This window comes from Gadus chalcogrammus, chromosome 15, assembly GCF_026213295.1.
Source record: "Gadus chalcogrammus isolate NIFS_2021 chromosome 15, NIFS_Gcha_1.0, whole genome shotgun sequence".
Classification (NCBI taxonomy): domain Eukaryota; kingdom Metazoa; phylum Chordata; class Actinopteri; order Gadiformes; family Gadidae; genus Gadus; species Gadus chalcogrammus.
Genome location: NC_079426.1, coordinates 7,787,827 through 7,807,952, shown reverse-complemented (window position 1 = coordinate 7,807,952; position 20,126 = coordinate 7,787,827). Strand labels below are relative to the sequence as shown.

Sequence of the window (20,126 nt, the reverse complement as noted above, 5' to 3'; positions counted from 1 at the left end):
TCTGACGCCCCCCCCCCCCAGGCCCACTACCCGGCCAGCTGCAGCCACATGTCCCAGTGGATGGACGACGGGGGCTTCTACGAGGGCATGACCATGGAGGCCCAGAGCAAACACCTGGCCAAGCTCATCTCCAAGCGCTGCCCCAGCTGCCAGGCGCAGATCGAGAAGAACGAGGGCTGCCTGCAGTACGTACAGCAGCACATCTACATTACATCAGATCACAGCACAGCACAGCACATTGGGGCGTTTAACAGACGCTTTGATCCGGAGAGACTGACAATAAGTACACTTGTCACCGCTCTGTTCCCAGTATGAACTGTGATGTCACCGCTCTGTTCCCAGTATGCACTGTGATGTCACCGCTCTGTTCCCAGTATGAACTGTGATGTCACCGCTCTGTTCCCAGTATGACCTGTGCCAAATGTAACCACGGCTTCTGCTGGCGGTGCCTGAAACCATGGAAACCGACCCACAAGGACTACTACAACTGCTCGGCCATGGTCAGCATCGCACTCCACTGTAACACAGCTGTTATGGTACTAAGGTACCATGGTACCACCGTACTACAGTACCATGGTACCACCGTACTACAGTACCATGGTACCACTGTACTACATTACCATGGTACCACCGTACTACCGTACCATGGTACCACCGTACTACAGTACCATGGTACCACCGTACTACCGTACCATGGTACCACCGTACTACGGTACTACGGTAAGTTGGCTCTAACCAGCGCTGTGTTGTCGCCCCTGCAGGTGAGCAAGGCAGCCCGGCAAGAGAAGAAGTTCCAGGACTACAATGAGAGATGCACCTTCCACAACCAGGCCAAGGTACGTTCACATTGAGGGCGTTTAGCAGACGCTTTCATCTAAGTTTGTTGTGTTGGGTGGAGGAGGTGTTGGGTGGAGGAGATGGTGTAAGCCCTGTGCCCCCCCCCCCCCCCCCCCCCCCCAGGACTTTGCAGTGAACCTGGAGCGGCGCGTCTCCTCGGTCAACGAGGCGCTGCAGATGAAGGCGCTCACCTTCGTCATCGACGCCTGCAAGGTCCTCGCCGCGGCTCGCAAGGTGAGGGTGAACCGTGAACACATGGACGCACCAGTTAACTAAACGATGAACACATGAACGTACCAGTTAACTAACGGACAAACATGAATGCACCGGTTAACTAACCGATGAACACATGAACGTACCGGTTAACTAACGGACGAACACATGAACGCACCGGTTAACTAACGGACGAACACATGAACGTACCGGTTAACTAACGGACGAACACATGAACGCACCGGTTAACTATCGGACGGACACATGAATGCAGCGGTTAACTAACAGATGAAAAGATGAACGCACCGGTTAACTAACAGATGAACACATGAACGCACCCGTTAACTAACGGATGAACAAATTAACGCACTGGTTAACTAACTGGTAAACCCATTAGTTCACCAGTTAACTAACGAATGAACACATGAGTGCACCAGTTAACCAACGGATGAACCCATAAGTTCACCAGTTAACTAACACATGAACGCACCCGTTAACTAACAGATGACCACGGTGGATCGTTGACGGCCGGTCAGCCGGGGGCTAACGGTCATGTTGTGGTGCCTTGTCGTGGTTGCAGGTGCTGGCGTACTCGTGTGTGTACAGCTACTACAACCAGGAGACGGAGAAGATGGACGTGATGGAGCAGCAGACGGAGGCGCTCGACTTCCACACCAACGGCCTGCAGATCCTCCTGGGTACGATACGCTACACGCTACGTACCTAGCCACTATGCGCTTATAAGCAGCTGCACGCTACCTAGCAGCTGCACGCTACCTAGCAGCTAAACGCTACCTAGCAGTTATACGGTACCTACCCGCTCCACGCTATTTAGCCTCTACACGCTGCTTAGCAGATATATGCTACCTAGCTGCTACAGGGTACCTAGGTGCTATATGCTACCAAGCAGTTGTTAGCTATTAAGCCGTTACACACGATCTAGCGGCTAGCCTCTACATGCCGCTTAGCTCCAGATGATCCAGGTGTGTGTGATGAGCACAGTTGTTGATCCAGATGTGGATTTGGTGAGGATAGGTGTTGATCCAGATGTGTGATGAAGATAGGTGTGTGATGAGGACAGGTGTTGACCCAGGTGTGTGTTTCAGAGGAGACTCTGCTGCAGTGCACTGACCTGGCGTCGTCCGTGCGGCTGCTGAAGCCGGAGCACCTGAGCACCGGCCTGGAGCTGATCCGCCGCATCCAGGAGCGCCTGATGGCCATCCTGCACCACTCCACCCAGGTAGACCACGCCCCCTAGCCAACTGCACCACTCCACCCAGGTAGACCACGCCCCGTTAACCACGCCCCCTAGCTACCTGCACCACTCCACCCAGGTAGACCACGCCCCGTTAACCACGCCCCCTAGCTACCTGCACCTCTCCACCCAGGTAGACCACGCCCCCTTAACCACGCACCCTAGCTACCTGCACCTCTCCACCCAGGTAGACCACGCCCCGTTAACCACGCCCCCTAGCTACCTGCACCTCTCCACCCAGGTAGACCACGCCCCCTGAACCACGCCACCTGCACCACTCCAACCAGGTAGACCACGTCACCTTAACCACTCCCCCTAGCTGCCTGCGCCACTCCACCCAGGTAGACCACGCCCCCTTAACCACGCCCCCTAGCTACCGGCACCTCTCCACCCAGGTAGACCACGCCCCCTGAACCACGCCACCTGCACCACTCCAACCAGGTAGACCACGTCACCTTAACCACTCCCCCTAGCTGCCTGCGCCACTCCACCCAGGTAGACCACGCCCCCTGAACCACGCCACCTGCACCACTCCAACCAGGTAGACCACGTCACCTTAACCACTCCCCCTAGCTGCCTGCGCCACTCAACCCAGGTAAACACACCCCCTCACCCTTAACCACGGCCCCTAGCTACCTGCACCGCTCCACACAAGTAGAACACACCCCGCGCCCATGTGGCCTTAACCTATGACCCCTGGAGCCCTTCCAGGTCAACCCCGCCCCCTTCTTGGCTGTTCTCTATTGGTGAGACGTTCCCTCCCCCCCAAGGATTTTAGGGTGGGCTTCCAGTCCAGGACGGGCCAGGACCCCGAGGCCTCCACAGCCTCCAACCTCGCGAGCAATACGGACCCCAACAAGACGTGAGTCATTCTGCTACCATAACTGTCGTCTGCTTATTGACCTCTGCGTGACCTCTGGTTGACCTCTGTCTCTGCTCCTCAGTCCCAAGGCGGCCTCGGACTCGGGCGACTCGGACAACAACAACTACACCGGGGAGGAGGGGGCGGACGAGGATGACGAGGAGTATGACGAAGAGTACGTCCCGGAGTGGCACGACGACTACGACGAAGATGACATTGACGAGGACGACTTCTTCTCGGAGGACGACGAGTCGGAGAACCTGGAGCGGGACCTGAGCCCATTCGACTGAACCCTCCGGAACCTTCCGGGGGCTCTAGAGCCTTCTGGATTCTACTGGAACCCTCGGAACACTCTAGAACCACCTGGGATATCCAGGAGGCTCTAGAGCTCTGACCAACATTCTAGAACCCTCTGAACATTCTAGAACCCCGCCCCTCCTGTCTGTCATCTCCTGTGTGTCCAATCAGATGGCAGGGCTGTGTCCCTGCCTCCTTGTTCCTTGTTCCTTGCTCTGTGACGATGGACGGGGGTTTGCCCCCCCGCGGCCCCCTGCTGCTGCTGCTTGAGTCCCGGTGCGTCGGGACGAAGGGACGCTTCGCTCCGCTTCCAGCCGGTTGTTGAAACCGAGTTTGCGTTTAGAGTTTAAAGATGTTATCCGCACAAGTCACGGGTCATGCCTTTGTTTAGCCTTCATTTTTACTGACATGCAGATGCTCACATATTTTCCGAATGCATCAAAGAGCTCTTGTTTGCTTCACGTCTTTTGAGTTCAGAGGGAAGGCTGTCTGGTGGTCGCTTCGCAAGTGCTTTCAGTTCAGGAACGCTGGGTTAATGTACGTTTAGAGTTTATGTGTCAAAAAAACATGGGATGAAATTATAGAATATAGATTAAACTTCTCTATGACGAGGAGAACAGTTATTCTCAAATAAAATCAATGCAATAACACTTAAAATACCAGAAGTTGCTATTTAATTCTTGCCAAGCAAAAAACCTGCTCTGTGATATTTGTATGTTTGGACATGAAAATGGTTAAGGGTCGTTTGGGTTTTGTACACACATGTAGACAGGTGATTGGATATCTAATATTCAAAGACTTTGTTTCGTTACTCGCGTCCTGAATATATTCTGTTCTATTCTGTTCAAAGATTTCATTGTTGAAGTCGTTCAACTTCACCTCACTAACCAAATAAAACTGTTTCTGCTACATGAAAGGCTTCCCGTGGTGGTGTGTGTTCATTACCTTACATTGGTCTGATCTCATTTGAGTATGATTTATTATTACGTCACTTTCATGAGGTAACAATTCTATGCATATTCCTTATGGAGGAACACAAAGATTGAAAGTGAGAACTGTTTTTATTATCATTGGATTCTTTGTTTTACTTTATTACTGAGTCATTATTGCATGTGATTCAAGCTCTTCATTCCCATACATAATTTGGGAAAATAATGCTAGTATTTATGTTTTACATGTTATACATTATGTTGTATGTGAAATTGAAATAAAATTGATTATAGTCTGAGAAATACAATTTGAGATGCATCGTCTTGTGAACTGCAAGAGCCGAGATTAATGTATGCATCATATATTAGTGATAATACAGTCAGTAATGTGTGTATTAGGTTTCATCCCCATGGTTTGTGTGTCTGGGAGCAGGCACAGACGGTCCTGCAGAATGCAGATGCTGCTGTCGACGCGCCTTCTGAGGACTTTTATTTTGAAAGAAACAGTCGGCAGAGACGTCACGTTACCTCCGCACAGCCGACGGTTTCTGTGGAAGTTTATATTTGCTGCTAGCGAACGAACAACTCCACATATTAAGTTAGTTCACCTACTGTACACGACGCCCATTGTCTTGGTCGGTAAGCAACCCCCCTGTATTCAGTGTGTGATTTCTGAGGCGGAGGCTAGCGTGCAGCCACAAGCAGGGTTAGTTAGCATGCTGGGCTAGCTCACTAGAGCTCACTGTTGTCCCGAGGTTCGAGGAGGAGACGATGAACCGCGGTACCACCCACGGCCACCTGGACGACGGGCCGCGGTATGGACTACCTCCCCCGCCCGGAGAGTGGGGCCCCTATGGCCCGCCACCCAACGAATGGGGTCCAAGGGGCCCGGCGCCGCACATGGACTGGGGACCACGAGGACCCCCGGAATGGGGTGCTCCTCACAGCCCTTGGGGACCTCATCACCCCGCATGGGGACACCCTGGTTGGGGTCCGGAGGGTCCGGACCCGTGGGGAGCACCGCCCCATGAATGGGGGCCTCCTCCGCCGGGCGGCTGGGGTCCGCCTCCCGCGGGCGGCTGGGGCCCTGGCGGCCCTCCTCCAGACCTGTACTACCGCCCGCCCAGCCCGGACCCATACCGAGCCCCTCCTCCGCCGCCGGGCTTCGCTCCTCCGCCGCCGTCAGTCGCTTACCATCCTCCGTACCTGCCGCCCGTGGAGCCCCCCCCACAAGCCGCGTTCCCCGCATCATTCCCTCCACCCGGATGGACGGCGGAGGTAAGACATGCTCATAGAAGCAAGTTAAACAGCAACTGTGTATTCAACTGGTGGGCAGCCGATCAAACATATTGATATGAAATATGTGTTGATGTAAATGTATTTTATTTTAGCAGCCGATGCTGAACCCTGCTCCAGAACAGCCTCAGTGGGTGAGTCCTCCGGGGCCGGGGGTCAGTGGGGTGTCTGGTGTTCCTAGTAAAGACCCCTGGTGTAGACACCTGGGGGTTTACCACCTGTGTGAACACCAAGAGAGGACCATGATGGGGGCTCAATGACATGCAGACCATTGTTTACCACGGTATACATACCAGAATAGTGAGTGGAGGGATGGAGGGGTGACGGAGAAGTGACAGACTGAGGGAGGGATGATGTAGGAATGAGAGAATGATGGAGGACTGACAGGGCAATGGAGGGATGATGAAGTGACAGACTGATGGAGGGATGATGAAATGACAGATGGAGGAGTAACAGGAAGATGGAGAGTGATGGGAGACAGAATGATGGAGGGATGATGAAATGACAGATGGAGGAGTAACAGGAAGATGGAGAGTGATAGGAGACAGAATGATGGAGGGATGATGAAGCGAGAGAATGATGGAGGAGTGACAGGATGATGGAGAAGTGACAGAATGAGGAATTTATGATTATTTACCGCGGGAGTTTGAAACGTGGATCATCTCTTCTCGTTCCTCCAGTTGAAGGCTTTGATTTCAGTCCCACCCACCGAGCCTCCACCCTCTTCCACGGCCGCCGCCCCCACCCCCGCCCTGGCTCCGCCCCCCGTTGCTCCCGTGGTGCCGGTAGCCCCTGCAAAGCCTGCGGCCCCTTCAAAGCCCACGGGGCCTCCCGAACCAGAGTGCAAGGCCACACCGCTTGGCCTTCTGGGAAAAAGGATATTTGAAAAGTAAGTGTACATTGCATTCAATGTTTTGTAGCAGTTTTGTTGTTCTCTCAGGAACTGCTTCTTTAGTTCTTTCTGCAGCAGTCCCCAGGGATAGGGTCCGTGTGCTAGCGAATCAGCTTCAGTGTGCTAGCAGCACACAACCAATCCGAGAATCCGATGGCTCCAATCCTCCCCCACCAACGCTCCCAGACTTTGCATGTTTAATCGGACCAGACACCGTCCGCGCGGTTCCAAAAGCCTCCAACACAGCTGAACACAGAGAAGATTTGTCTCCGAACTCGTCCAAGTCTCCCCAAACGTTTCAGAAGGCCAACGGTCGGGCTGGTGTGTAGTTCTGACTGAGCTGCCTCTCTCTCTCCTCTCAGGCCCCCAGCTGGACGCTCCACTGGCATCATCTCCTTCATCGGGGTGAGTCTCGATAGAAACACTTCATATATGAGCACCGCTGCTTCTGCTGACCAGCACATTATAGACACTTACTTGCTGAAACATTTTGAAACCCATTCGGCGTTGTTTCTTTAACGTTGTTCCCCCCTGGTTCTCCTAGCCCACGTTCGGATACATCGAGAGGGAAGACCTGGAGAAGTTCTCCTTCGCGTTCAAAGCCTACTTTGGGAACTCCAAGGCCCTGACGCCAGGGGTCAGAGTTCACTTCACCGCGCTCAAGGAGAAGGTGGGTCTCCCCTCGACCGTGAGGGGATCTCGCACGCCGGGCGGGGCTGGGCCGCGGGTCCGATGCCGCCGTCTAACATCATTCCCCTGTGTGTCACAGAACAGTCAGGTGGCCACGGACGTAAAGGTGGCCCCGGGGGGGACGGAGAACGTTGGCATGGAGATCTACGAGGCCGTGGTCAGCCAGCCAATCCAGGAGCCCCAGGTGAGCCCCGGCCTCTCCACCGCTGCCCTCCAATGCGCTCACCCTCCCTGGGACGTAATGGGCTGAAGTGAGGTGTGGGGGTGACGACGTCCTCTCTTTCCCGTCCAGCCCGGGGAGAAGCTGTACCCAGGCCAGGTGTTCACCACGCTGGGCCACCTGCGCACCAACCTGGCGTACGAGCGGCGGGACTCTGCGGTGACGCTGCTGAAGGACGACCAGGTGCTGTTCAACCTGCTCACCGACCTGGTGACGGACAAGAGGAGGGCCACCAACATCCGGCTGCAGATCCCCCTCACCTACCAGCACACCAAGGAGACCCGCCTCACGGTAAGGGGGGACGGGGACGCCTGCAGCGCGGCGGGATGGACTGAAGTGTGTGTGTCTGTGTGTGTTGTGATGTCCAACAGTGTGTGTTTGTGTGTGACGACAGGGAGACTGTGTACGTTGTGTGATGTTTTCACTAAGGGGTGCGTGGGGCTAGCTCTGACGGTTGACCCTTGACCCCCGCTGCTCAGGGCGCCATCACGAGCATCACGGGCCCCAAGGGGGTGATCACGGCGAAGACGCACGGCGAGCTGACCTTCGAACTGAAGGAGAACCTGAGTGACGTGGACTTCACCGCGGAGGACGTCAAAGAGGAGGTGGAGTTCACCCTCCACACGGTGAGGAGGAGCGGTTCGAAAAGTCATTGAATTAAAATGAAGCCTCGTTGAATGAACCGCTTACATCTGGATCGCTTTGTGGGACAACCCTGGCAAGGACTTGGGCTGAAGGACCTTCTGAAAACTAAGCTTTCGGGACTTTTATTCTGAAGACCTATTCCTCTTAGGATGCATGTGACTGACCTTCCTGTGTTCATGTCGTCGCTTCCTGTGCACCGGCTGTTGTTAACGGCCACTGTGGGTTGTGATTTGTCAACAGGTGCGAGGAGCCCAGAGGGCGATCAGGATCCGCCGCATGAAGGAGCCCCTGCTCCTCACCCTCTGCACCTCACCCCCTCCCCTGCCCTCGCCCCTGGGCGCCCGCCCCCCCGCCCGCCCGAGCGCCGCCGAGCTGGGGCCCAACGTCCAGCTGGACAACGAGCTGTACGAGGGCGTGGTCAGCCAGACCATCATCCCAAACTCTGTGAGGACCTCCTTAACCCTCTGACCCCTGACCACCCCCTGACCTCTGAACCCCCTGACCTCTGAACCCCCTGGGTCTGTGTGTGTGTGTGTTGTGTGTGTGTGTGTGTGTGTGTAACCTGTGTATGTGTGTGTAACAACTTTTTGTGTGTGTGTGTGGGTCTTCCAGGCCCTTATACCAGGCTACCCGGGTCAGATCTTCGCCAACATCGGGCCGATCAAGACCAACGTGACGTTTGACAAGCGGGACTGCTCGGTGACGCTGCTGAAGGACGACCACGTGCTGATCAACCTGCTGGTCGACACCATGACCCGCAAGCGCCGCGCCGCCAACATCAAGCCCAAGGTCCCCTTCACCTTCTGCTACACCAAGGAGAAGAGGGAGAAGGTGAGCCGCACGCACATCTCCCCTGAGGAGAACCGCGCTCAGAGACGCTCCTCTGAGGAGAACCTCTCTGAGAAGCTCCCATGAGGGAAACCACGCTCAGAGACGCTCCTCTGAGGAGAACCTCTCTGAGAAGCTCCCCTGAGGGAAACTACGCTCAGAGACGCCCCTCTGAGGAGAACCACGCTTAGAGTCGCTCCTCTGGGGAGAACCACGCTAAGAGACGTTCTGCTAGGTTCCTGAACCAGAGGAACAGAGGAGAACGTCTCAAAGTTGTGATTTAGATTGAGCTTTGGTATTCCTATTTTAAATTATCTATATATATATATATCTCTATTGCTATCTATGTTACGACTGGTCAGGTAGATTAGGTCTAGGATTAGTTCCGCCCTGACGTGTTGGCCCACACACTGTCTGTCCCAGGGTCAGATCCGCAGCATCGCGGGCCGCACTGGAGACATCCGCTCGGAGGACTACGAGGGGCTGCCCTTCGACGTCTCGGACACCTTCAGCGACAACGAGCTCAGCCCGGGGGATGTGGGCAAGGAGGTGGAGTTCACTGTGACGATGGTAGGTCCTCCTCAACACCTGATCCATGACGTGTATCCAGGTGTTCTCCAGGTGTATCCAGGTGTTCTCCAGGTGTTCACCAGGTGAATCCAGGTATTCTCCAGGTGTATCCAATTGTTATCCAGGTGTTCACCAGGGGTATCCAGGTATTCTCCAGGTGTTCTCCATGTGTACCCAGGTGTTTCCAGATGTTATTCAGGTGTATCCAGGTGTTCTCCAGATATTCTCCAGGTGTTATCCAGATGTTCTCCAGGTGTATCCAGATGTTCTCCAGGTGTATCCAGATGTTCTCCAGGTGTATCCAGATGTATCCAGGTGTATCCAAATGTTCTCCAGATGTATCCAGGTGTTATCCAGATGTTCTCCAGGTGTATCCAGGTGTCCTGAGGAGGTGTGTTCTGTGTATGTAGGTGAACAACGCCTCCAGGGGAATCCGCCTGAGGAGGCTGGTGCCACCGGGAGACAAGATCCTGGAGGAGCAGAAGAAACGAGAAGAGGAGGAGAGGAAGAAGAGGGGAGAGGAGGAGAGGAAGAAGAAGAAGGAGGAGGAAGAGGAGAAATCCAGAGACTTAGAGAAGAGGAAGGAGGTGGCTGCGGCGCTGGCAGCGGCCCAGGTCAAGGTGAGAGCCCTGGGATTAAACGTTCTTTCATTGGTTCCACACATCCCTTCATACCAGCAGCTGTTCATCCATGCTCATTATTTACCTTCAGTCTAAAATAATTGAATTGTATCAAATAAAAAAATTAAGGTTAGTGTACATTTCAGCTACCTAGCATGACACTCCAACCAATCAGAACACAGTCTGTAACAACACAACCAATTACAACACAGTCTGTACCAATCCAACCAATCAAAACGCAGTCTAACAATCCAACCAATTACATCAGTCTGTAACAATCCAACCAATCGCAACACAGCACCACAGTAGCAGGATGGGAGGGACTTGAGGGCGTTGGTGCTACCAAGGAGCAGTTGATGAGAGCTCTGTGTCGTGTTCCTCCTCCGCGCTCCAGTGGACCCCGCTGGGATTCAGAATGACCGACCCCAATACCTTCGACGACATCAGCAAGGAGCGCTTCCAGGGCACCGTGCTGAAGACCATCTCCAAGAGCCCTCAGATCTACCAGATCACCAAGGACGGCGTGAAGGGCGACCCCGACGAGAAGGTTGGTGCCCCGCCTCCCCACGGCCCGCCCCTCCCACTTCCCACCTCCCGGCCGCGATTGGACGAATGGCGTCGGCGTAGCAACGAACGCAGCGTCACACGTGTTTGAAGTTCTCTGCCCGTGTAGTAAATGAGCTGATAGTCATGTGATGGTATGGGATCGGTGCATCGTCTTGCGTACTCGCCGATACCTTTTTAGGCCGTACCGGAGGAATTTCCGATACTGGTATCGGTATCGGAACAACTCTAGTTGCTAGCCTGTATCTTCGTTGTCCTTCAAAGTTGGCTGCAAAACTGTCGTTAATAAGTACAGTAAACGATTCAGCTCCTCTTAGATGATGTGTGGGGGTGTGTAGGACCCCCCCCCCCCCACATCAACTAAGAGAAGGTGGCTGCTGACCCCCAGCTCACCATGGACAGAACGTTGCTAGTTTTGGGATGTGATCAGTCCTGAAGGGTGAGGGGGTCTGAACCATTACACATTTGAGGCTGTTGGTGTGACCTCTAACCCACTGCATGAGTTGCACTGCATTCTGGGAGCAACGTAACGTTGTGTTTAGTCAGTCGCTGTGTTTAATGGATCGTCGTCGTCAGTGACAGACGGGACGTTTAACCTGAACCCTCCCCGTCTGCAGAACGTTAATAAAGAAGAGAAGAAGAAGGACGCTGTAGAGGAGGCGGCGGCGGCGGTGGGCGTGGACGGAGACAAGAAGGACGTGGTCGGAGTGAAACAGGAAGCAGTCAAGGTTGAACAGGAAGTGAGAGCTGTCTCGGCTAAGGTGGAGGTGAAGGAGGAGCAGGAGGAGCGTCCCGTGGACGCTCAGCCGGCCGGCGGGAAGGAGAAGGAGAAGGAGCGGCCCGACCGAGGCCGCCTGGTGATGACCATCGCCGGGGAGCAGAAGATGTTGCACTTTGACCCCATTGACGTCATGACCAGTGCCACCATGATGGTCGGAGACAAGGTGAGTCATTGGGGGGGATCCATTAACAACTCTCTGATCAACTGCCAACCGCAGGGCTACACCCCTACCAGTGCTGATAGAGAATGAATATCAGCCCACCTTTGACCTGTGACCTGTAGCCCGTCCTCACGCCCACTGTGTAACCGTCTCTAAAGGTGCGCTTCAACATCGGCACGCAGCGGGAGAGCAGGGAGGAGCGGGCCACCTACGTGGAGATCCTCCCGGACTCCTTCCAGGAGTCCACGGAGCAGCGCCGACACGTAAGATGCTCTCCTTGTTCTGCCCTACTATGGGGGGCTGGGGTCACTGCCCTACTGTGGGGTGCTGGGGTCGCTGCCCCCACTGTGTTGATACGATCCGTTATGTGTTGCGACAGGGCATCGTGATCGAGTTCTCCGAGGAGTCTGGGCTCATCAAGTGCTCCCAGAATCCCCAGCTGTTCTTCCGCATGTCTGAGGTCATCATCGTCAAGCAGAAGAAGCTCCAGCTGAACGAGAAGGTGGAGTTCAGCGTGGTGCCGGTGAGTTCACTCTCTGTACTCCGATTGACTCCACTCTGTTCTACTGTTCTACTCTGTTCCCCTCTGTTCTGCTGTGTTCTACCTTGTTCCACTCTGTCCTACTCGGCTCCCCTCTGTTCTGCTGTGTTCTACCTTGTTCCACTCTGTCCTACTCTGTTCCCCTCTGTTCTGCTGTGTTCTACCTTGTTCCACTCTGTCCTACTCTGTTCCCCTCTGTTCCGTGGTGTTCCACTCTGTTCCACTCTGCTCTGAGCGTTGTTGGTGCTCGTCGTTCACGTGCCGCCCTCTCTTCATCGCCAGCATGAGACGGCGGACGGCGGGCACCAGGCCATCCGGATCACCCGCTTCATGGAGAACGTCTTCCTTCCTGTCCGGAAGCTGAGTGCTGTCGGTGCCAGCCAGGCCAAGGGGAAGGTAGGAACCGCAGCCGGACTTGTGTAGCCGATACCCTCAAAGAACAATGTGTTGGGAGGATGAGCGGAGGAAGCTGTTCTGACCCTCTCCCCTATGTCCGTGTTTCAGATGACCATCAAGATCTCCAAAGAAACAAAGAGTGTTGACGACAAAGGGTGAGTCCAAGACGGGCCTCTCCCGGCAGTTCCTTAATGTTCCCATTCCCGGTCGTCATTCCCATTCTCCTCCTCCTCGGAGTAACGTCTCACCAGTCTCCCAGCGTGTAGCGTCCCTGGCTCATGTGGTTCCCTTCCTCTGCAGTAAAGAGCAGGCGGAGTCGGACAAGCTGAAGGCGGTGGTCAAGAACCTGCGTTCCCAGGACTCCAAGGACGGCCGGGGGGGCGGCGGGCGCAAGGACTACGCCGCCGCCGGCCGCCGGCGCCACGGGCGCTCGCGCAGCCGGAGCCGCAGCCCCTCCAGGACGCACTACGGCCGCTTCATCGAGAGGCACCGCAGCTCCAGCGTCAGACGCAGCGGCAGCCGGGAGCGGGAGCGCTCGCACCGCCGCTCCCGCTCCCGGAGCCGGGAGAGGAGCGGGGAGAGGAGCAGGGACAGCGGGAGCAGCAGGACTAAGAGTAGTAAAAACAGCAAGGAGAGAGATGGTAGGGATGGTAGGGATGGGAGGGATGGGAGGGAAGGGAGGGAAGGGAGGGAAGGGAGGGATGGGAGGGAAGGGAGGGGGGGTAGTATTAGTGGCGGCGGTGGAGCTGTGCCAGTCGATGACGAACTCGCCAGGAAGAAATGGGAACTGGAGAAGCTGAACGAGATGATCGCTCACAGGAAGTCCATGGTGGAGCGGGACCACCGGGACAGCGATCCTCGAGACTCTCGGGGAGGAGACCCCCGGGGCCCAGACCATCGAGGAGACCCCCGAGGAGGAGGTGACCCCCACGGCCCTGACCCCCGTGGTCCTGACCCGCGGGGACCTGACCCCCGAGGAGGTGACCCCCGGGGACCTGATCCCCGAGGAGGTGACCCCCGTGGCCCTGACCCGCGGGGACCTGACCCCCGAGGAGGTGACCCCCGTGGCCCTGACCCCCGAGGAGGTGACCCCCGTGGCGCTGACCCGCGGGGACCTGACCGCCAAGGAGGTGACGCCCGTGGCCCTGACCCCCGAGGAGGTGACCCCCGTGGCCCTGACCCCCGAGGAGGTGACCCCCGTGGAGGTGACCCCCGTGGCCCTGACCCCCGAGGAGGTGACCCCCGCGGCCCTGACCCCCGCGGGACCTGCATCGACTACGACCACGGCCGCATAACCCTGCCCCTGAAGGAGTACAAACCGGTCCATCGGGAAGACCCGGAATACCGGTACCGCTCGCCACCGTGCGACCCGGAAAGAGGTTACTATGGCAACTCTTACGAGAGAGGCTACCGGCCCCCGCCCCACGCCGACCCCTACAGAGACCGTCTCTATGACGACTATCCCTACGGAGACGTGCCCTACAGGGACGCTCCTTACGCGGCGGACCGCGCCTATGCCGAACGTTCCTACAGCGACCGTCCCCACGGAGAGCAGCCGTACGGGGAGCAGCCGTACCCGGAGCGCCCCTACAGCAGCGCTCCGTACCCGGACCGCTACGACGCGTACGCCGACCCGTACGCCGCCAAGCCCCGCGAAGAACCACCGTACGACCCTCTCTACGACCCGTCCCCGGCCAAGCGTGCCCGGTCCCTGGACCCCCACCGGGGGCGTTCGGCCTCCCCGACGCCTCACCCGGCCGCTCCTCAGAGTCCCCTCCCCTCCAGCTCCTACACCCCTCCCTCCGCCCAGCCCCCGCCCGCCTTCAAACCCCCGCAGTTCAGACCCCCGTCCCCGGTGGACTCCCCCCCGCGGAGCCCCTCCCCCCGGCCACCCGCCCAGTGGGCCGCGGCGGCCCCCGGCCCGTCCTACAACCCCCTCCTGGAGATCTTCAACAAAGGCCTGGAGGCCCACAAGAAGCCCCCGGCGGCGGCGGCCAGAGGCCCCGCCTCCTACCATCAGCGGACCCCCAGCGAGGCGCAGAGGACCCCCAGCGAGCCGCCGAGCTACAGGCTGCCCGATGACGGGCTGCTGCCCCACGAGCGCGCCGTGCAGGACGGCAGCGGCTTCTCCAGGATCGTGGGCCTGGCCTCGGAGCATCCGGCCCCCAGCCGTTACCACGAGCCCGGCCCCCGGAGCTCCTCCTCCGCGGAGAGGACCAACGAGGAGGACCAGCCCTTCGACAAGATCCAGACCCTGCTCAGGACCATCGGCATGACGCTGACCACCGGCGACGGCTCCAGGCCCGGCGCCCCGGAGGGCATTCGCTCCAGGGAGGGCTACTCGTCCGCCGAGAGAGAGACCGGCCGGTCCTCAGCCAATTGGAGCGAGGGGCGACCCGAGTGGGCCGGGTCCGCGGAGGCGAGGCGACTCCACTCCCCGTCCCCGGCCCGGCCGCCCAGCGCCGAGCCGCGGGGCGGCCGGGAGTCTGAGTACGAGGGCTTCCTGGACCAGCAGGAGATGGAGGCTCTGAAGAGGGCCAAAGAGATGCAGAGTCTCACCAAGACCATCGGGGGCGCGTATGAATACAACACGCCCTCCGGTCCCCCCTCCACTCAGTTCCAACCGCAGCACCCATGCTCCTCCTACCAGGGCCCCAACAGCTGGGCTCCGGTCGGAACCACGCAGAGCCCCACCTTCCCCAGCATGGCCCCCACACCGCCTCCTCCCACTGCGCCACCGTCTCGTCGGTACGGGACTCCCCCCGGACACTCTCCCGGATCGCCCCCACAGTACGTCCAGGGGTTCCCTACATTCGGGCCCCCCTCCTCTCTCCCCTTCCTGGGTCAGGAGGACCCAGGGCTGAGCTCCACCAGCCCCGTCCCGCCCCCCCCCAGCGGCCCTCAGGCCCCGGGGTTCTCCCAGGCCGGCCCGTCAACTCCAGCCCTGACCCCCAGTGCTGAGGGTCAGGAGCCGAACTCGGCCCTCACGGTGGCCCGGTGCCTCAAGGTGATTGAGACGGTGAAGTCTCTGAAGCCCTCCAAGTCGGTGCAGTTCAGCCTGCCCACAGACCTGCCCGTCTGCAGCGTGCAGATCGCTGGAGGGACGGAGGAGGACATCAAGGCCAAGCAGAAGGAGAAGGTAAACGGGCTGAATGACACGGATAGGGCTGACCAGATAGGGCTGAACGATCAATCGAATTCCAAGAAAAAGGTATAATTCGAAGAAAAAACGGATTCTAAATCGCAATCCAAATATTTGTTGAAATAAACACAATTACACACAAGTTGTTTTCTGATTGAGCATGATTATATCATTCTGAAGCTCTCTGGCATTGGGTGGGACTTCTTATACACAAAGATTTCATTTAATATTCAGAAAACTCAACAGCGATGCATAAAGTGTCAAATGATGGTGCTTAAACATGAGTACGTCTTCACCAAGGTGTGTATGCTGTGTTTCCTTCTCCAGTTGGACCAGTACAACCAGCGGATTCAGGACAAGAGGGAATTGCATTATCAAGAGATTAGGAACCTCAAGAAACAAGGAGTTTGGAAGAGACGTCCCTCCGTCTCACAAGGTATCAGTGTTAGCCTCGTTTTACAGTCCGATGTTTGGGCTGGTGGTTGCCTTGGGCTACGTCATTAACCTCGATACTTACGTTTATGCTGGTCTTCGACAAATATCTATATACATCGATAGCTAGGGGCATCCAGGGTTTAAGTGTCATTGTTTAATTTTGCCTAGAGTTGGTTAATCATTAATTTTGATCTTGATTAAAAAGTACTTTGAATCAGGTAGTTTAATTTAAGAAAGAAGCTAGAATTTAAAGTTTTGTCAGATAATAATCCCGCTCAGCATCAACTTTTTCCAGAGGAATTCTATGGACCAGATTTGGCCTTTAAGTCGCTATGCAAAGTGCGGCCAAAGTGACCCTTAGGGTAGTGGTCCAGCACAGCCCTGAAGAACGAAGACTTCTGACTCCACTAAGTACCTCTACTTCTTTTATCACTCTGTGTGCGCTGATCCGTCGAGCTCAGACACATCCACGTTAGATCCAGACTCAAGTTATTGGTCTTGCCGGTAATGTATTAAGTTATATGATATTAAGAGACCGATTAAATAAGATTACATCTTTTCACAAATACTGCCTCTCAGATTTCGTTTCAATATATTGTTTATTTAGCTAGTCGTGGTGTAACTTGTAATTATAGCTGAATCCTTAACGTAATTACTGTTTGGCTTGAATTTTGGATTTTTAACATGATACAGAAGTATCATGTTTGTCCCAATGGTCTGATTGCGTTAAGCTAGCATAGCTCATCCTGTCCAGAAAGCTTTAGGATGAGGAAACGGGTCATCGTCCCACTCTGAACAGACGCTCATGTCGTTAGTTAGTTAGCCGACGTCTACAGACTAAATGTTTTGACTGCAGCATACTGGTATTAACTAAGCTAAAGGTAAAAACATGCTAGGGTGTTCCTGGTTCACGTGGAGGAACCGAAATTGTACCATTTTCTGCCCGTAGCTTAAGTATGTTAATCTCAGGTTTGTAAACTGCTTTGATTGGACGTCTGTAAACGAGCTAACTACTGCGAACACCATGCATTAGCTAGGACTAGTTGTCCTAGCTAGCTTACTTCGTATGGCAGGTTCCCTTGAAGCTGTGTTTCACTTGAGGTGTAGGCTAGCGTCTGTGCTGCCCTGGAAGGAATCCGCTTGGCCACCAGACCCTCTGCAAAGATTTAGCTCAGAGTTTGTGAATGTCGTAAAGTTCGTTTAAAGCCAAATCCGCCAGTACTGGTCCCCTCAGGTGTTAGTCAAGCAGTGGGGGTAAGTCCTTTCATCTTCTTGTTTGTGTTTTTAAATCAGTTCAGCATCTCCCCGACCCGTTGATAAAATGTAGAAATTATATAAAAGACTATCGTATTCTGAAGAATATGAGGAACTACCGTTTTAGTGAAATAAAGCTTACATGCATGTATATAGTCTTAAGGTTTAAAATCAATGTAACATTTTCTGAAGAAAATAATATATAGTCTTGTGTGTTTTTATATTAATACAAGATATAATATGTATACTCCCTTAATCATCTAGCCACGGAAAAAATGCATGTAGTAAATCTAAAACAGTCTTGCCCTAAACAAACGAGTAGTGCTAAAATGTAGAAAAGTTACTCTAAGCCTTTTCTCCTGTAGTATTCCAAGCTAAGTGTAATTTGAATCTATTTAGCCTTGTGGAAAACGTTTGGCTTTGGCCCGTCTTGTATTTGTTAGGTTGTATGCCATCTATCTCGTAGGCTTTGCTGATATTGTCCCTAGCTTGTGGTCATCTGAAGAGTCACCGTTTAGTCTCAGAATCTGCATGAGCGCACGCGTTTCCACCTGTCCGTCCGTCCACGGGACCTGAAAGGTTTAGTTGAAGTCGCTCGGCCATGCTGCTCGTTCGGTTCGTTCAGCTTCGAAGCACACGGCAGAGAGCGGGTCAAGGTAATCTCTGGAGAGTCACTTTCAGACAGACAATGGAAACCAGGAGTTCCAGGACATAGCCAGATCCCTTTCGCTAGTTCTTGCTGTAGTTAGGATGCATTGGGTTGGTTATTTTCTACTGGATGTCTTGCATCGTTCAGCTTCAAGTATGTTGTGTTCTACTTTGTCTTAAACAAGACATCAGAGACCTTTTGATTGTTGTTTGCAGCTATTAAAGTGTTTCAGTAAAGGAAGGAGGGAATAAGGTCCCTTTTTTTTATGTGCCCTGCTTACAGCGGGCTGGAAAGCAGAGATAACTCCCATTGTACTGAATTTAAACCATTACATGTAATTTTTAGATTATTGACATTTTCATATCGTATTATAACTGTATATTCAGCCAGTTCATGTTTATGTTCAGCACAGATTAGATTCATACAGCTTTACCTTTTAGAAATGTTTTATTTATCTAGCTTATGTAGACTGTCTTGGCACCTGGTTCTTATTGAGAGATATTTCGCCTGACGTTGTTTTGCCGGTTTGAATTTTGATGTTCATGTGCTGATGTTGTCTAGAAGAGCAAGGTAGGTGAGTACTTTACTCTTGTAATGGTCTATCGCTTTTAGATAAACAATGGAATGAACAGTGGTTCCACACAAAGACATAACAAAATTCATAAAAATTAAAAAGAGAATATTGAGGTAATCTAAGTACAACATTTAACGATAATTGCCAAATCTGTCAATTTACACAATTTCTTTAAAAGCATTTTTGCGTTAATTGGATTTTCAAAAGTTTCTTCTGATTTTGTTAAAAGCTTTTCCTCGATTTTTCATCAAGCTGTCTTTATTTAGGGAAGGGAAATAGTTATTCAAAATGAAGAAGAGGTCGGAGCAGGTATCAGTTTAAGGGAACTTCACAGGCTTCCCTCGTCGTAACATGTCTCCACTCCCTGCTCGTTATTAGATCACAGGGTCACGTAACACCTCTCCCACCCACTGATGAGGCTTCTCCAGGTAGAACTGGTCACTAACGACTGCACTCAATTGGTTCTCCAGGTAAGCCAATCGGGGAGCCCAAGAGCGTGTGGATCTGCGGCCACTCCCTGGTGTTCTGGGCCGAGGCGCGGGCCAAGTCCCCAGAGGTGGGCATGCAGCTGGGCATGGACCCCAGCAACGTGGTGATCCACTGGAAGGGCACCCAGGGCATGACCTGGCCCCAGCTGCTGCCGCTGCTCCACCAGCTCAAGGTGAAGTGGCCCAACCCGGACGTGCTCATCATGCACCTGGGCGGGAACGACCTGAGCACGGAGAGCCCCACCGACCTGCTGGCCTCGGTCAAGAAGGACCTGAGCTCCATGCGCAGCATCTTCCCCCAGTGCCTGCTGGTCTGGTCAAACATCCTGCCCCGCCGGGTGTGGCGCCACTCGGCAGACAACCATGAGGTTGACCTGGTGAGGACCACGGTCAACCGCCGCATCCACAACATCATCCTGGACCTGGGCGGCACCAGCCTGACCCACGACAACATCCGCTGTGGCTCCAACACGGGCCAGTACCGGCCGGACGGGGTGCACCTGTCCTCCAAGGGCATCGACACCTTCAACCTCAACCTGCAGGACTTCCTGGAGAGGTGGGAGATGGAGTCCATCAAAGACCTGGAGAAACCCTGATCTCGTTTTATCATTGCTTTAGCTTTTGCCTTTTATGAGTTGTTAGCCTGCGGCGTTAGCGAAGGAGTTATACGTTTATGTTAGTTGTTACTGAAAGCTTTTAATGTTCTGCTATAGTCACACTTATGATTTTAGCTCCGCTGTAACGAAACAAGTGGTCTGAGTGTACTCCAAATCAACCAATAAAGTGATCTAATTCTCATGTCGTCCATTTACTCGTCTCTATACCGAAACTAGTGGAAGAACTTTACTAAGAATATCTAACGAGGGCTTTGCAGAAGAGGCCAAATGGGTAAAAACTAAACATTTTCCTATAATTACTATTTAATGAAGTGACTTCATTAAATATGGAACGAATATTACCAGTTTGACCCCTGCGGGGTCTGTCTTGT

The 20,126-nt window shown here is 54.3% G+C and overlaps 2 protein-coding genes across 2 annotated transcripts in view; both read left to right on the top strand.

Moving 5' to 3' along the window:
- The window catches only part of LOC130404401 (cullin-9), a 28,890-nt gene extending 24,327 nt beyond the window's left edge, over window positions 1-4,563 (top strand). The window contains exons 37-44 of the mRNA XM_056609109.1: window positions 22-185; window positions 407-500; window positions 762-836; window positions 961-1,071; window positions 1,631-1,748; window positions 2,157-2,290; window positions 3,076-3,167; window positions 3,250-4,563. Coding sequence (XP_056465084.1) covers window positions 22-185; window positions 407-500; window positions 762-836; window positions 961-1,071; window positions 1,631-1,748; window positions 2,157-2,290; window positions 3,076-3,167; window positions 3,250-3,457 — 996 coding nt within the window. The 3' untranslated portion in view covers window positions 3,458-4,563. The remainder of the gene's footprint in view (window positions 1-21; window positions 186-406; window positions 501-761; window positions 837-960; window positions 1,072-1,630; window positions 1,749-2,156; window positions 2,291-3,075; window positions 3,168-3,249) is intronic.
- Window positions 4,564-4,757: 194 nt separating this feature from the next.
- Window positions 4,758-20,080, top strand: si:dkeyp-121d4.3 (uncharacterized). The gene is made up of 23 exons (XM_056609911.1): window positions 4,758-5,671; window positions 5,785-5,823; window positions 6,370-6,578; window positions 6,944-6,986; window positions 7,126-7,251; window positions 7,351-7,455; window positions 7,564-7,782; window positions 7,971-8,117; window positions 8,377-8,580; window positions 8,749-8,967; window positions 9,388-9,534; window positions 9,945-10,154; window positions 10,549-10,701; window positions 11,336-11,662; window positions 11,818-11,922; window positions 12,039-12,182; window positions 12,483-12,596; window positions 12,705-12,751; window positions 12,897-13,237; window positions 13,416-13,831; window positions 13,906-15,735; window positions 16,066-16,174; window positions 19,121-20,080. Exons 1-23 carry the CDS (start codon window positions 5,165-5,167, stop codon window positions 19,732-19,734), a joined length of 6,375 nt encoding a protein of 2,124 aa, XP_056465886.1. The 5' UTR covers window positions 4,758-5,164; the 3' UTR covers window positions 19,735-20,080.
- The last annotated feature ends 46 nt before the right edge of the window (window positions 20,081-20,126 follow it).

Coding starts and splice junctions, on each gene's coding strand:
- si:dkeyp-121d4.3 (XM_056609911.1), top strand. CDS start 5,165: ATGAACCGCGGTACCACCCACGGCCACCTGGACGACGGGCCGCGGTAT. Junction 5,672..5,784: donor CACCCGGATGGACGGCGGAG/GTAAGACATGCT, acceptor ATTTTATTTTAG/CAGCCGATGCTGAACCCTGC. Junction 8,581..8,748: donor AGACCATCATCCCAAACTCT/GTGAGGACCTCC, acceptor TGGGTCTTCCAG/GCCCTTATACCAGGCTACCC.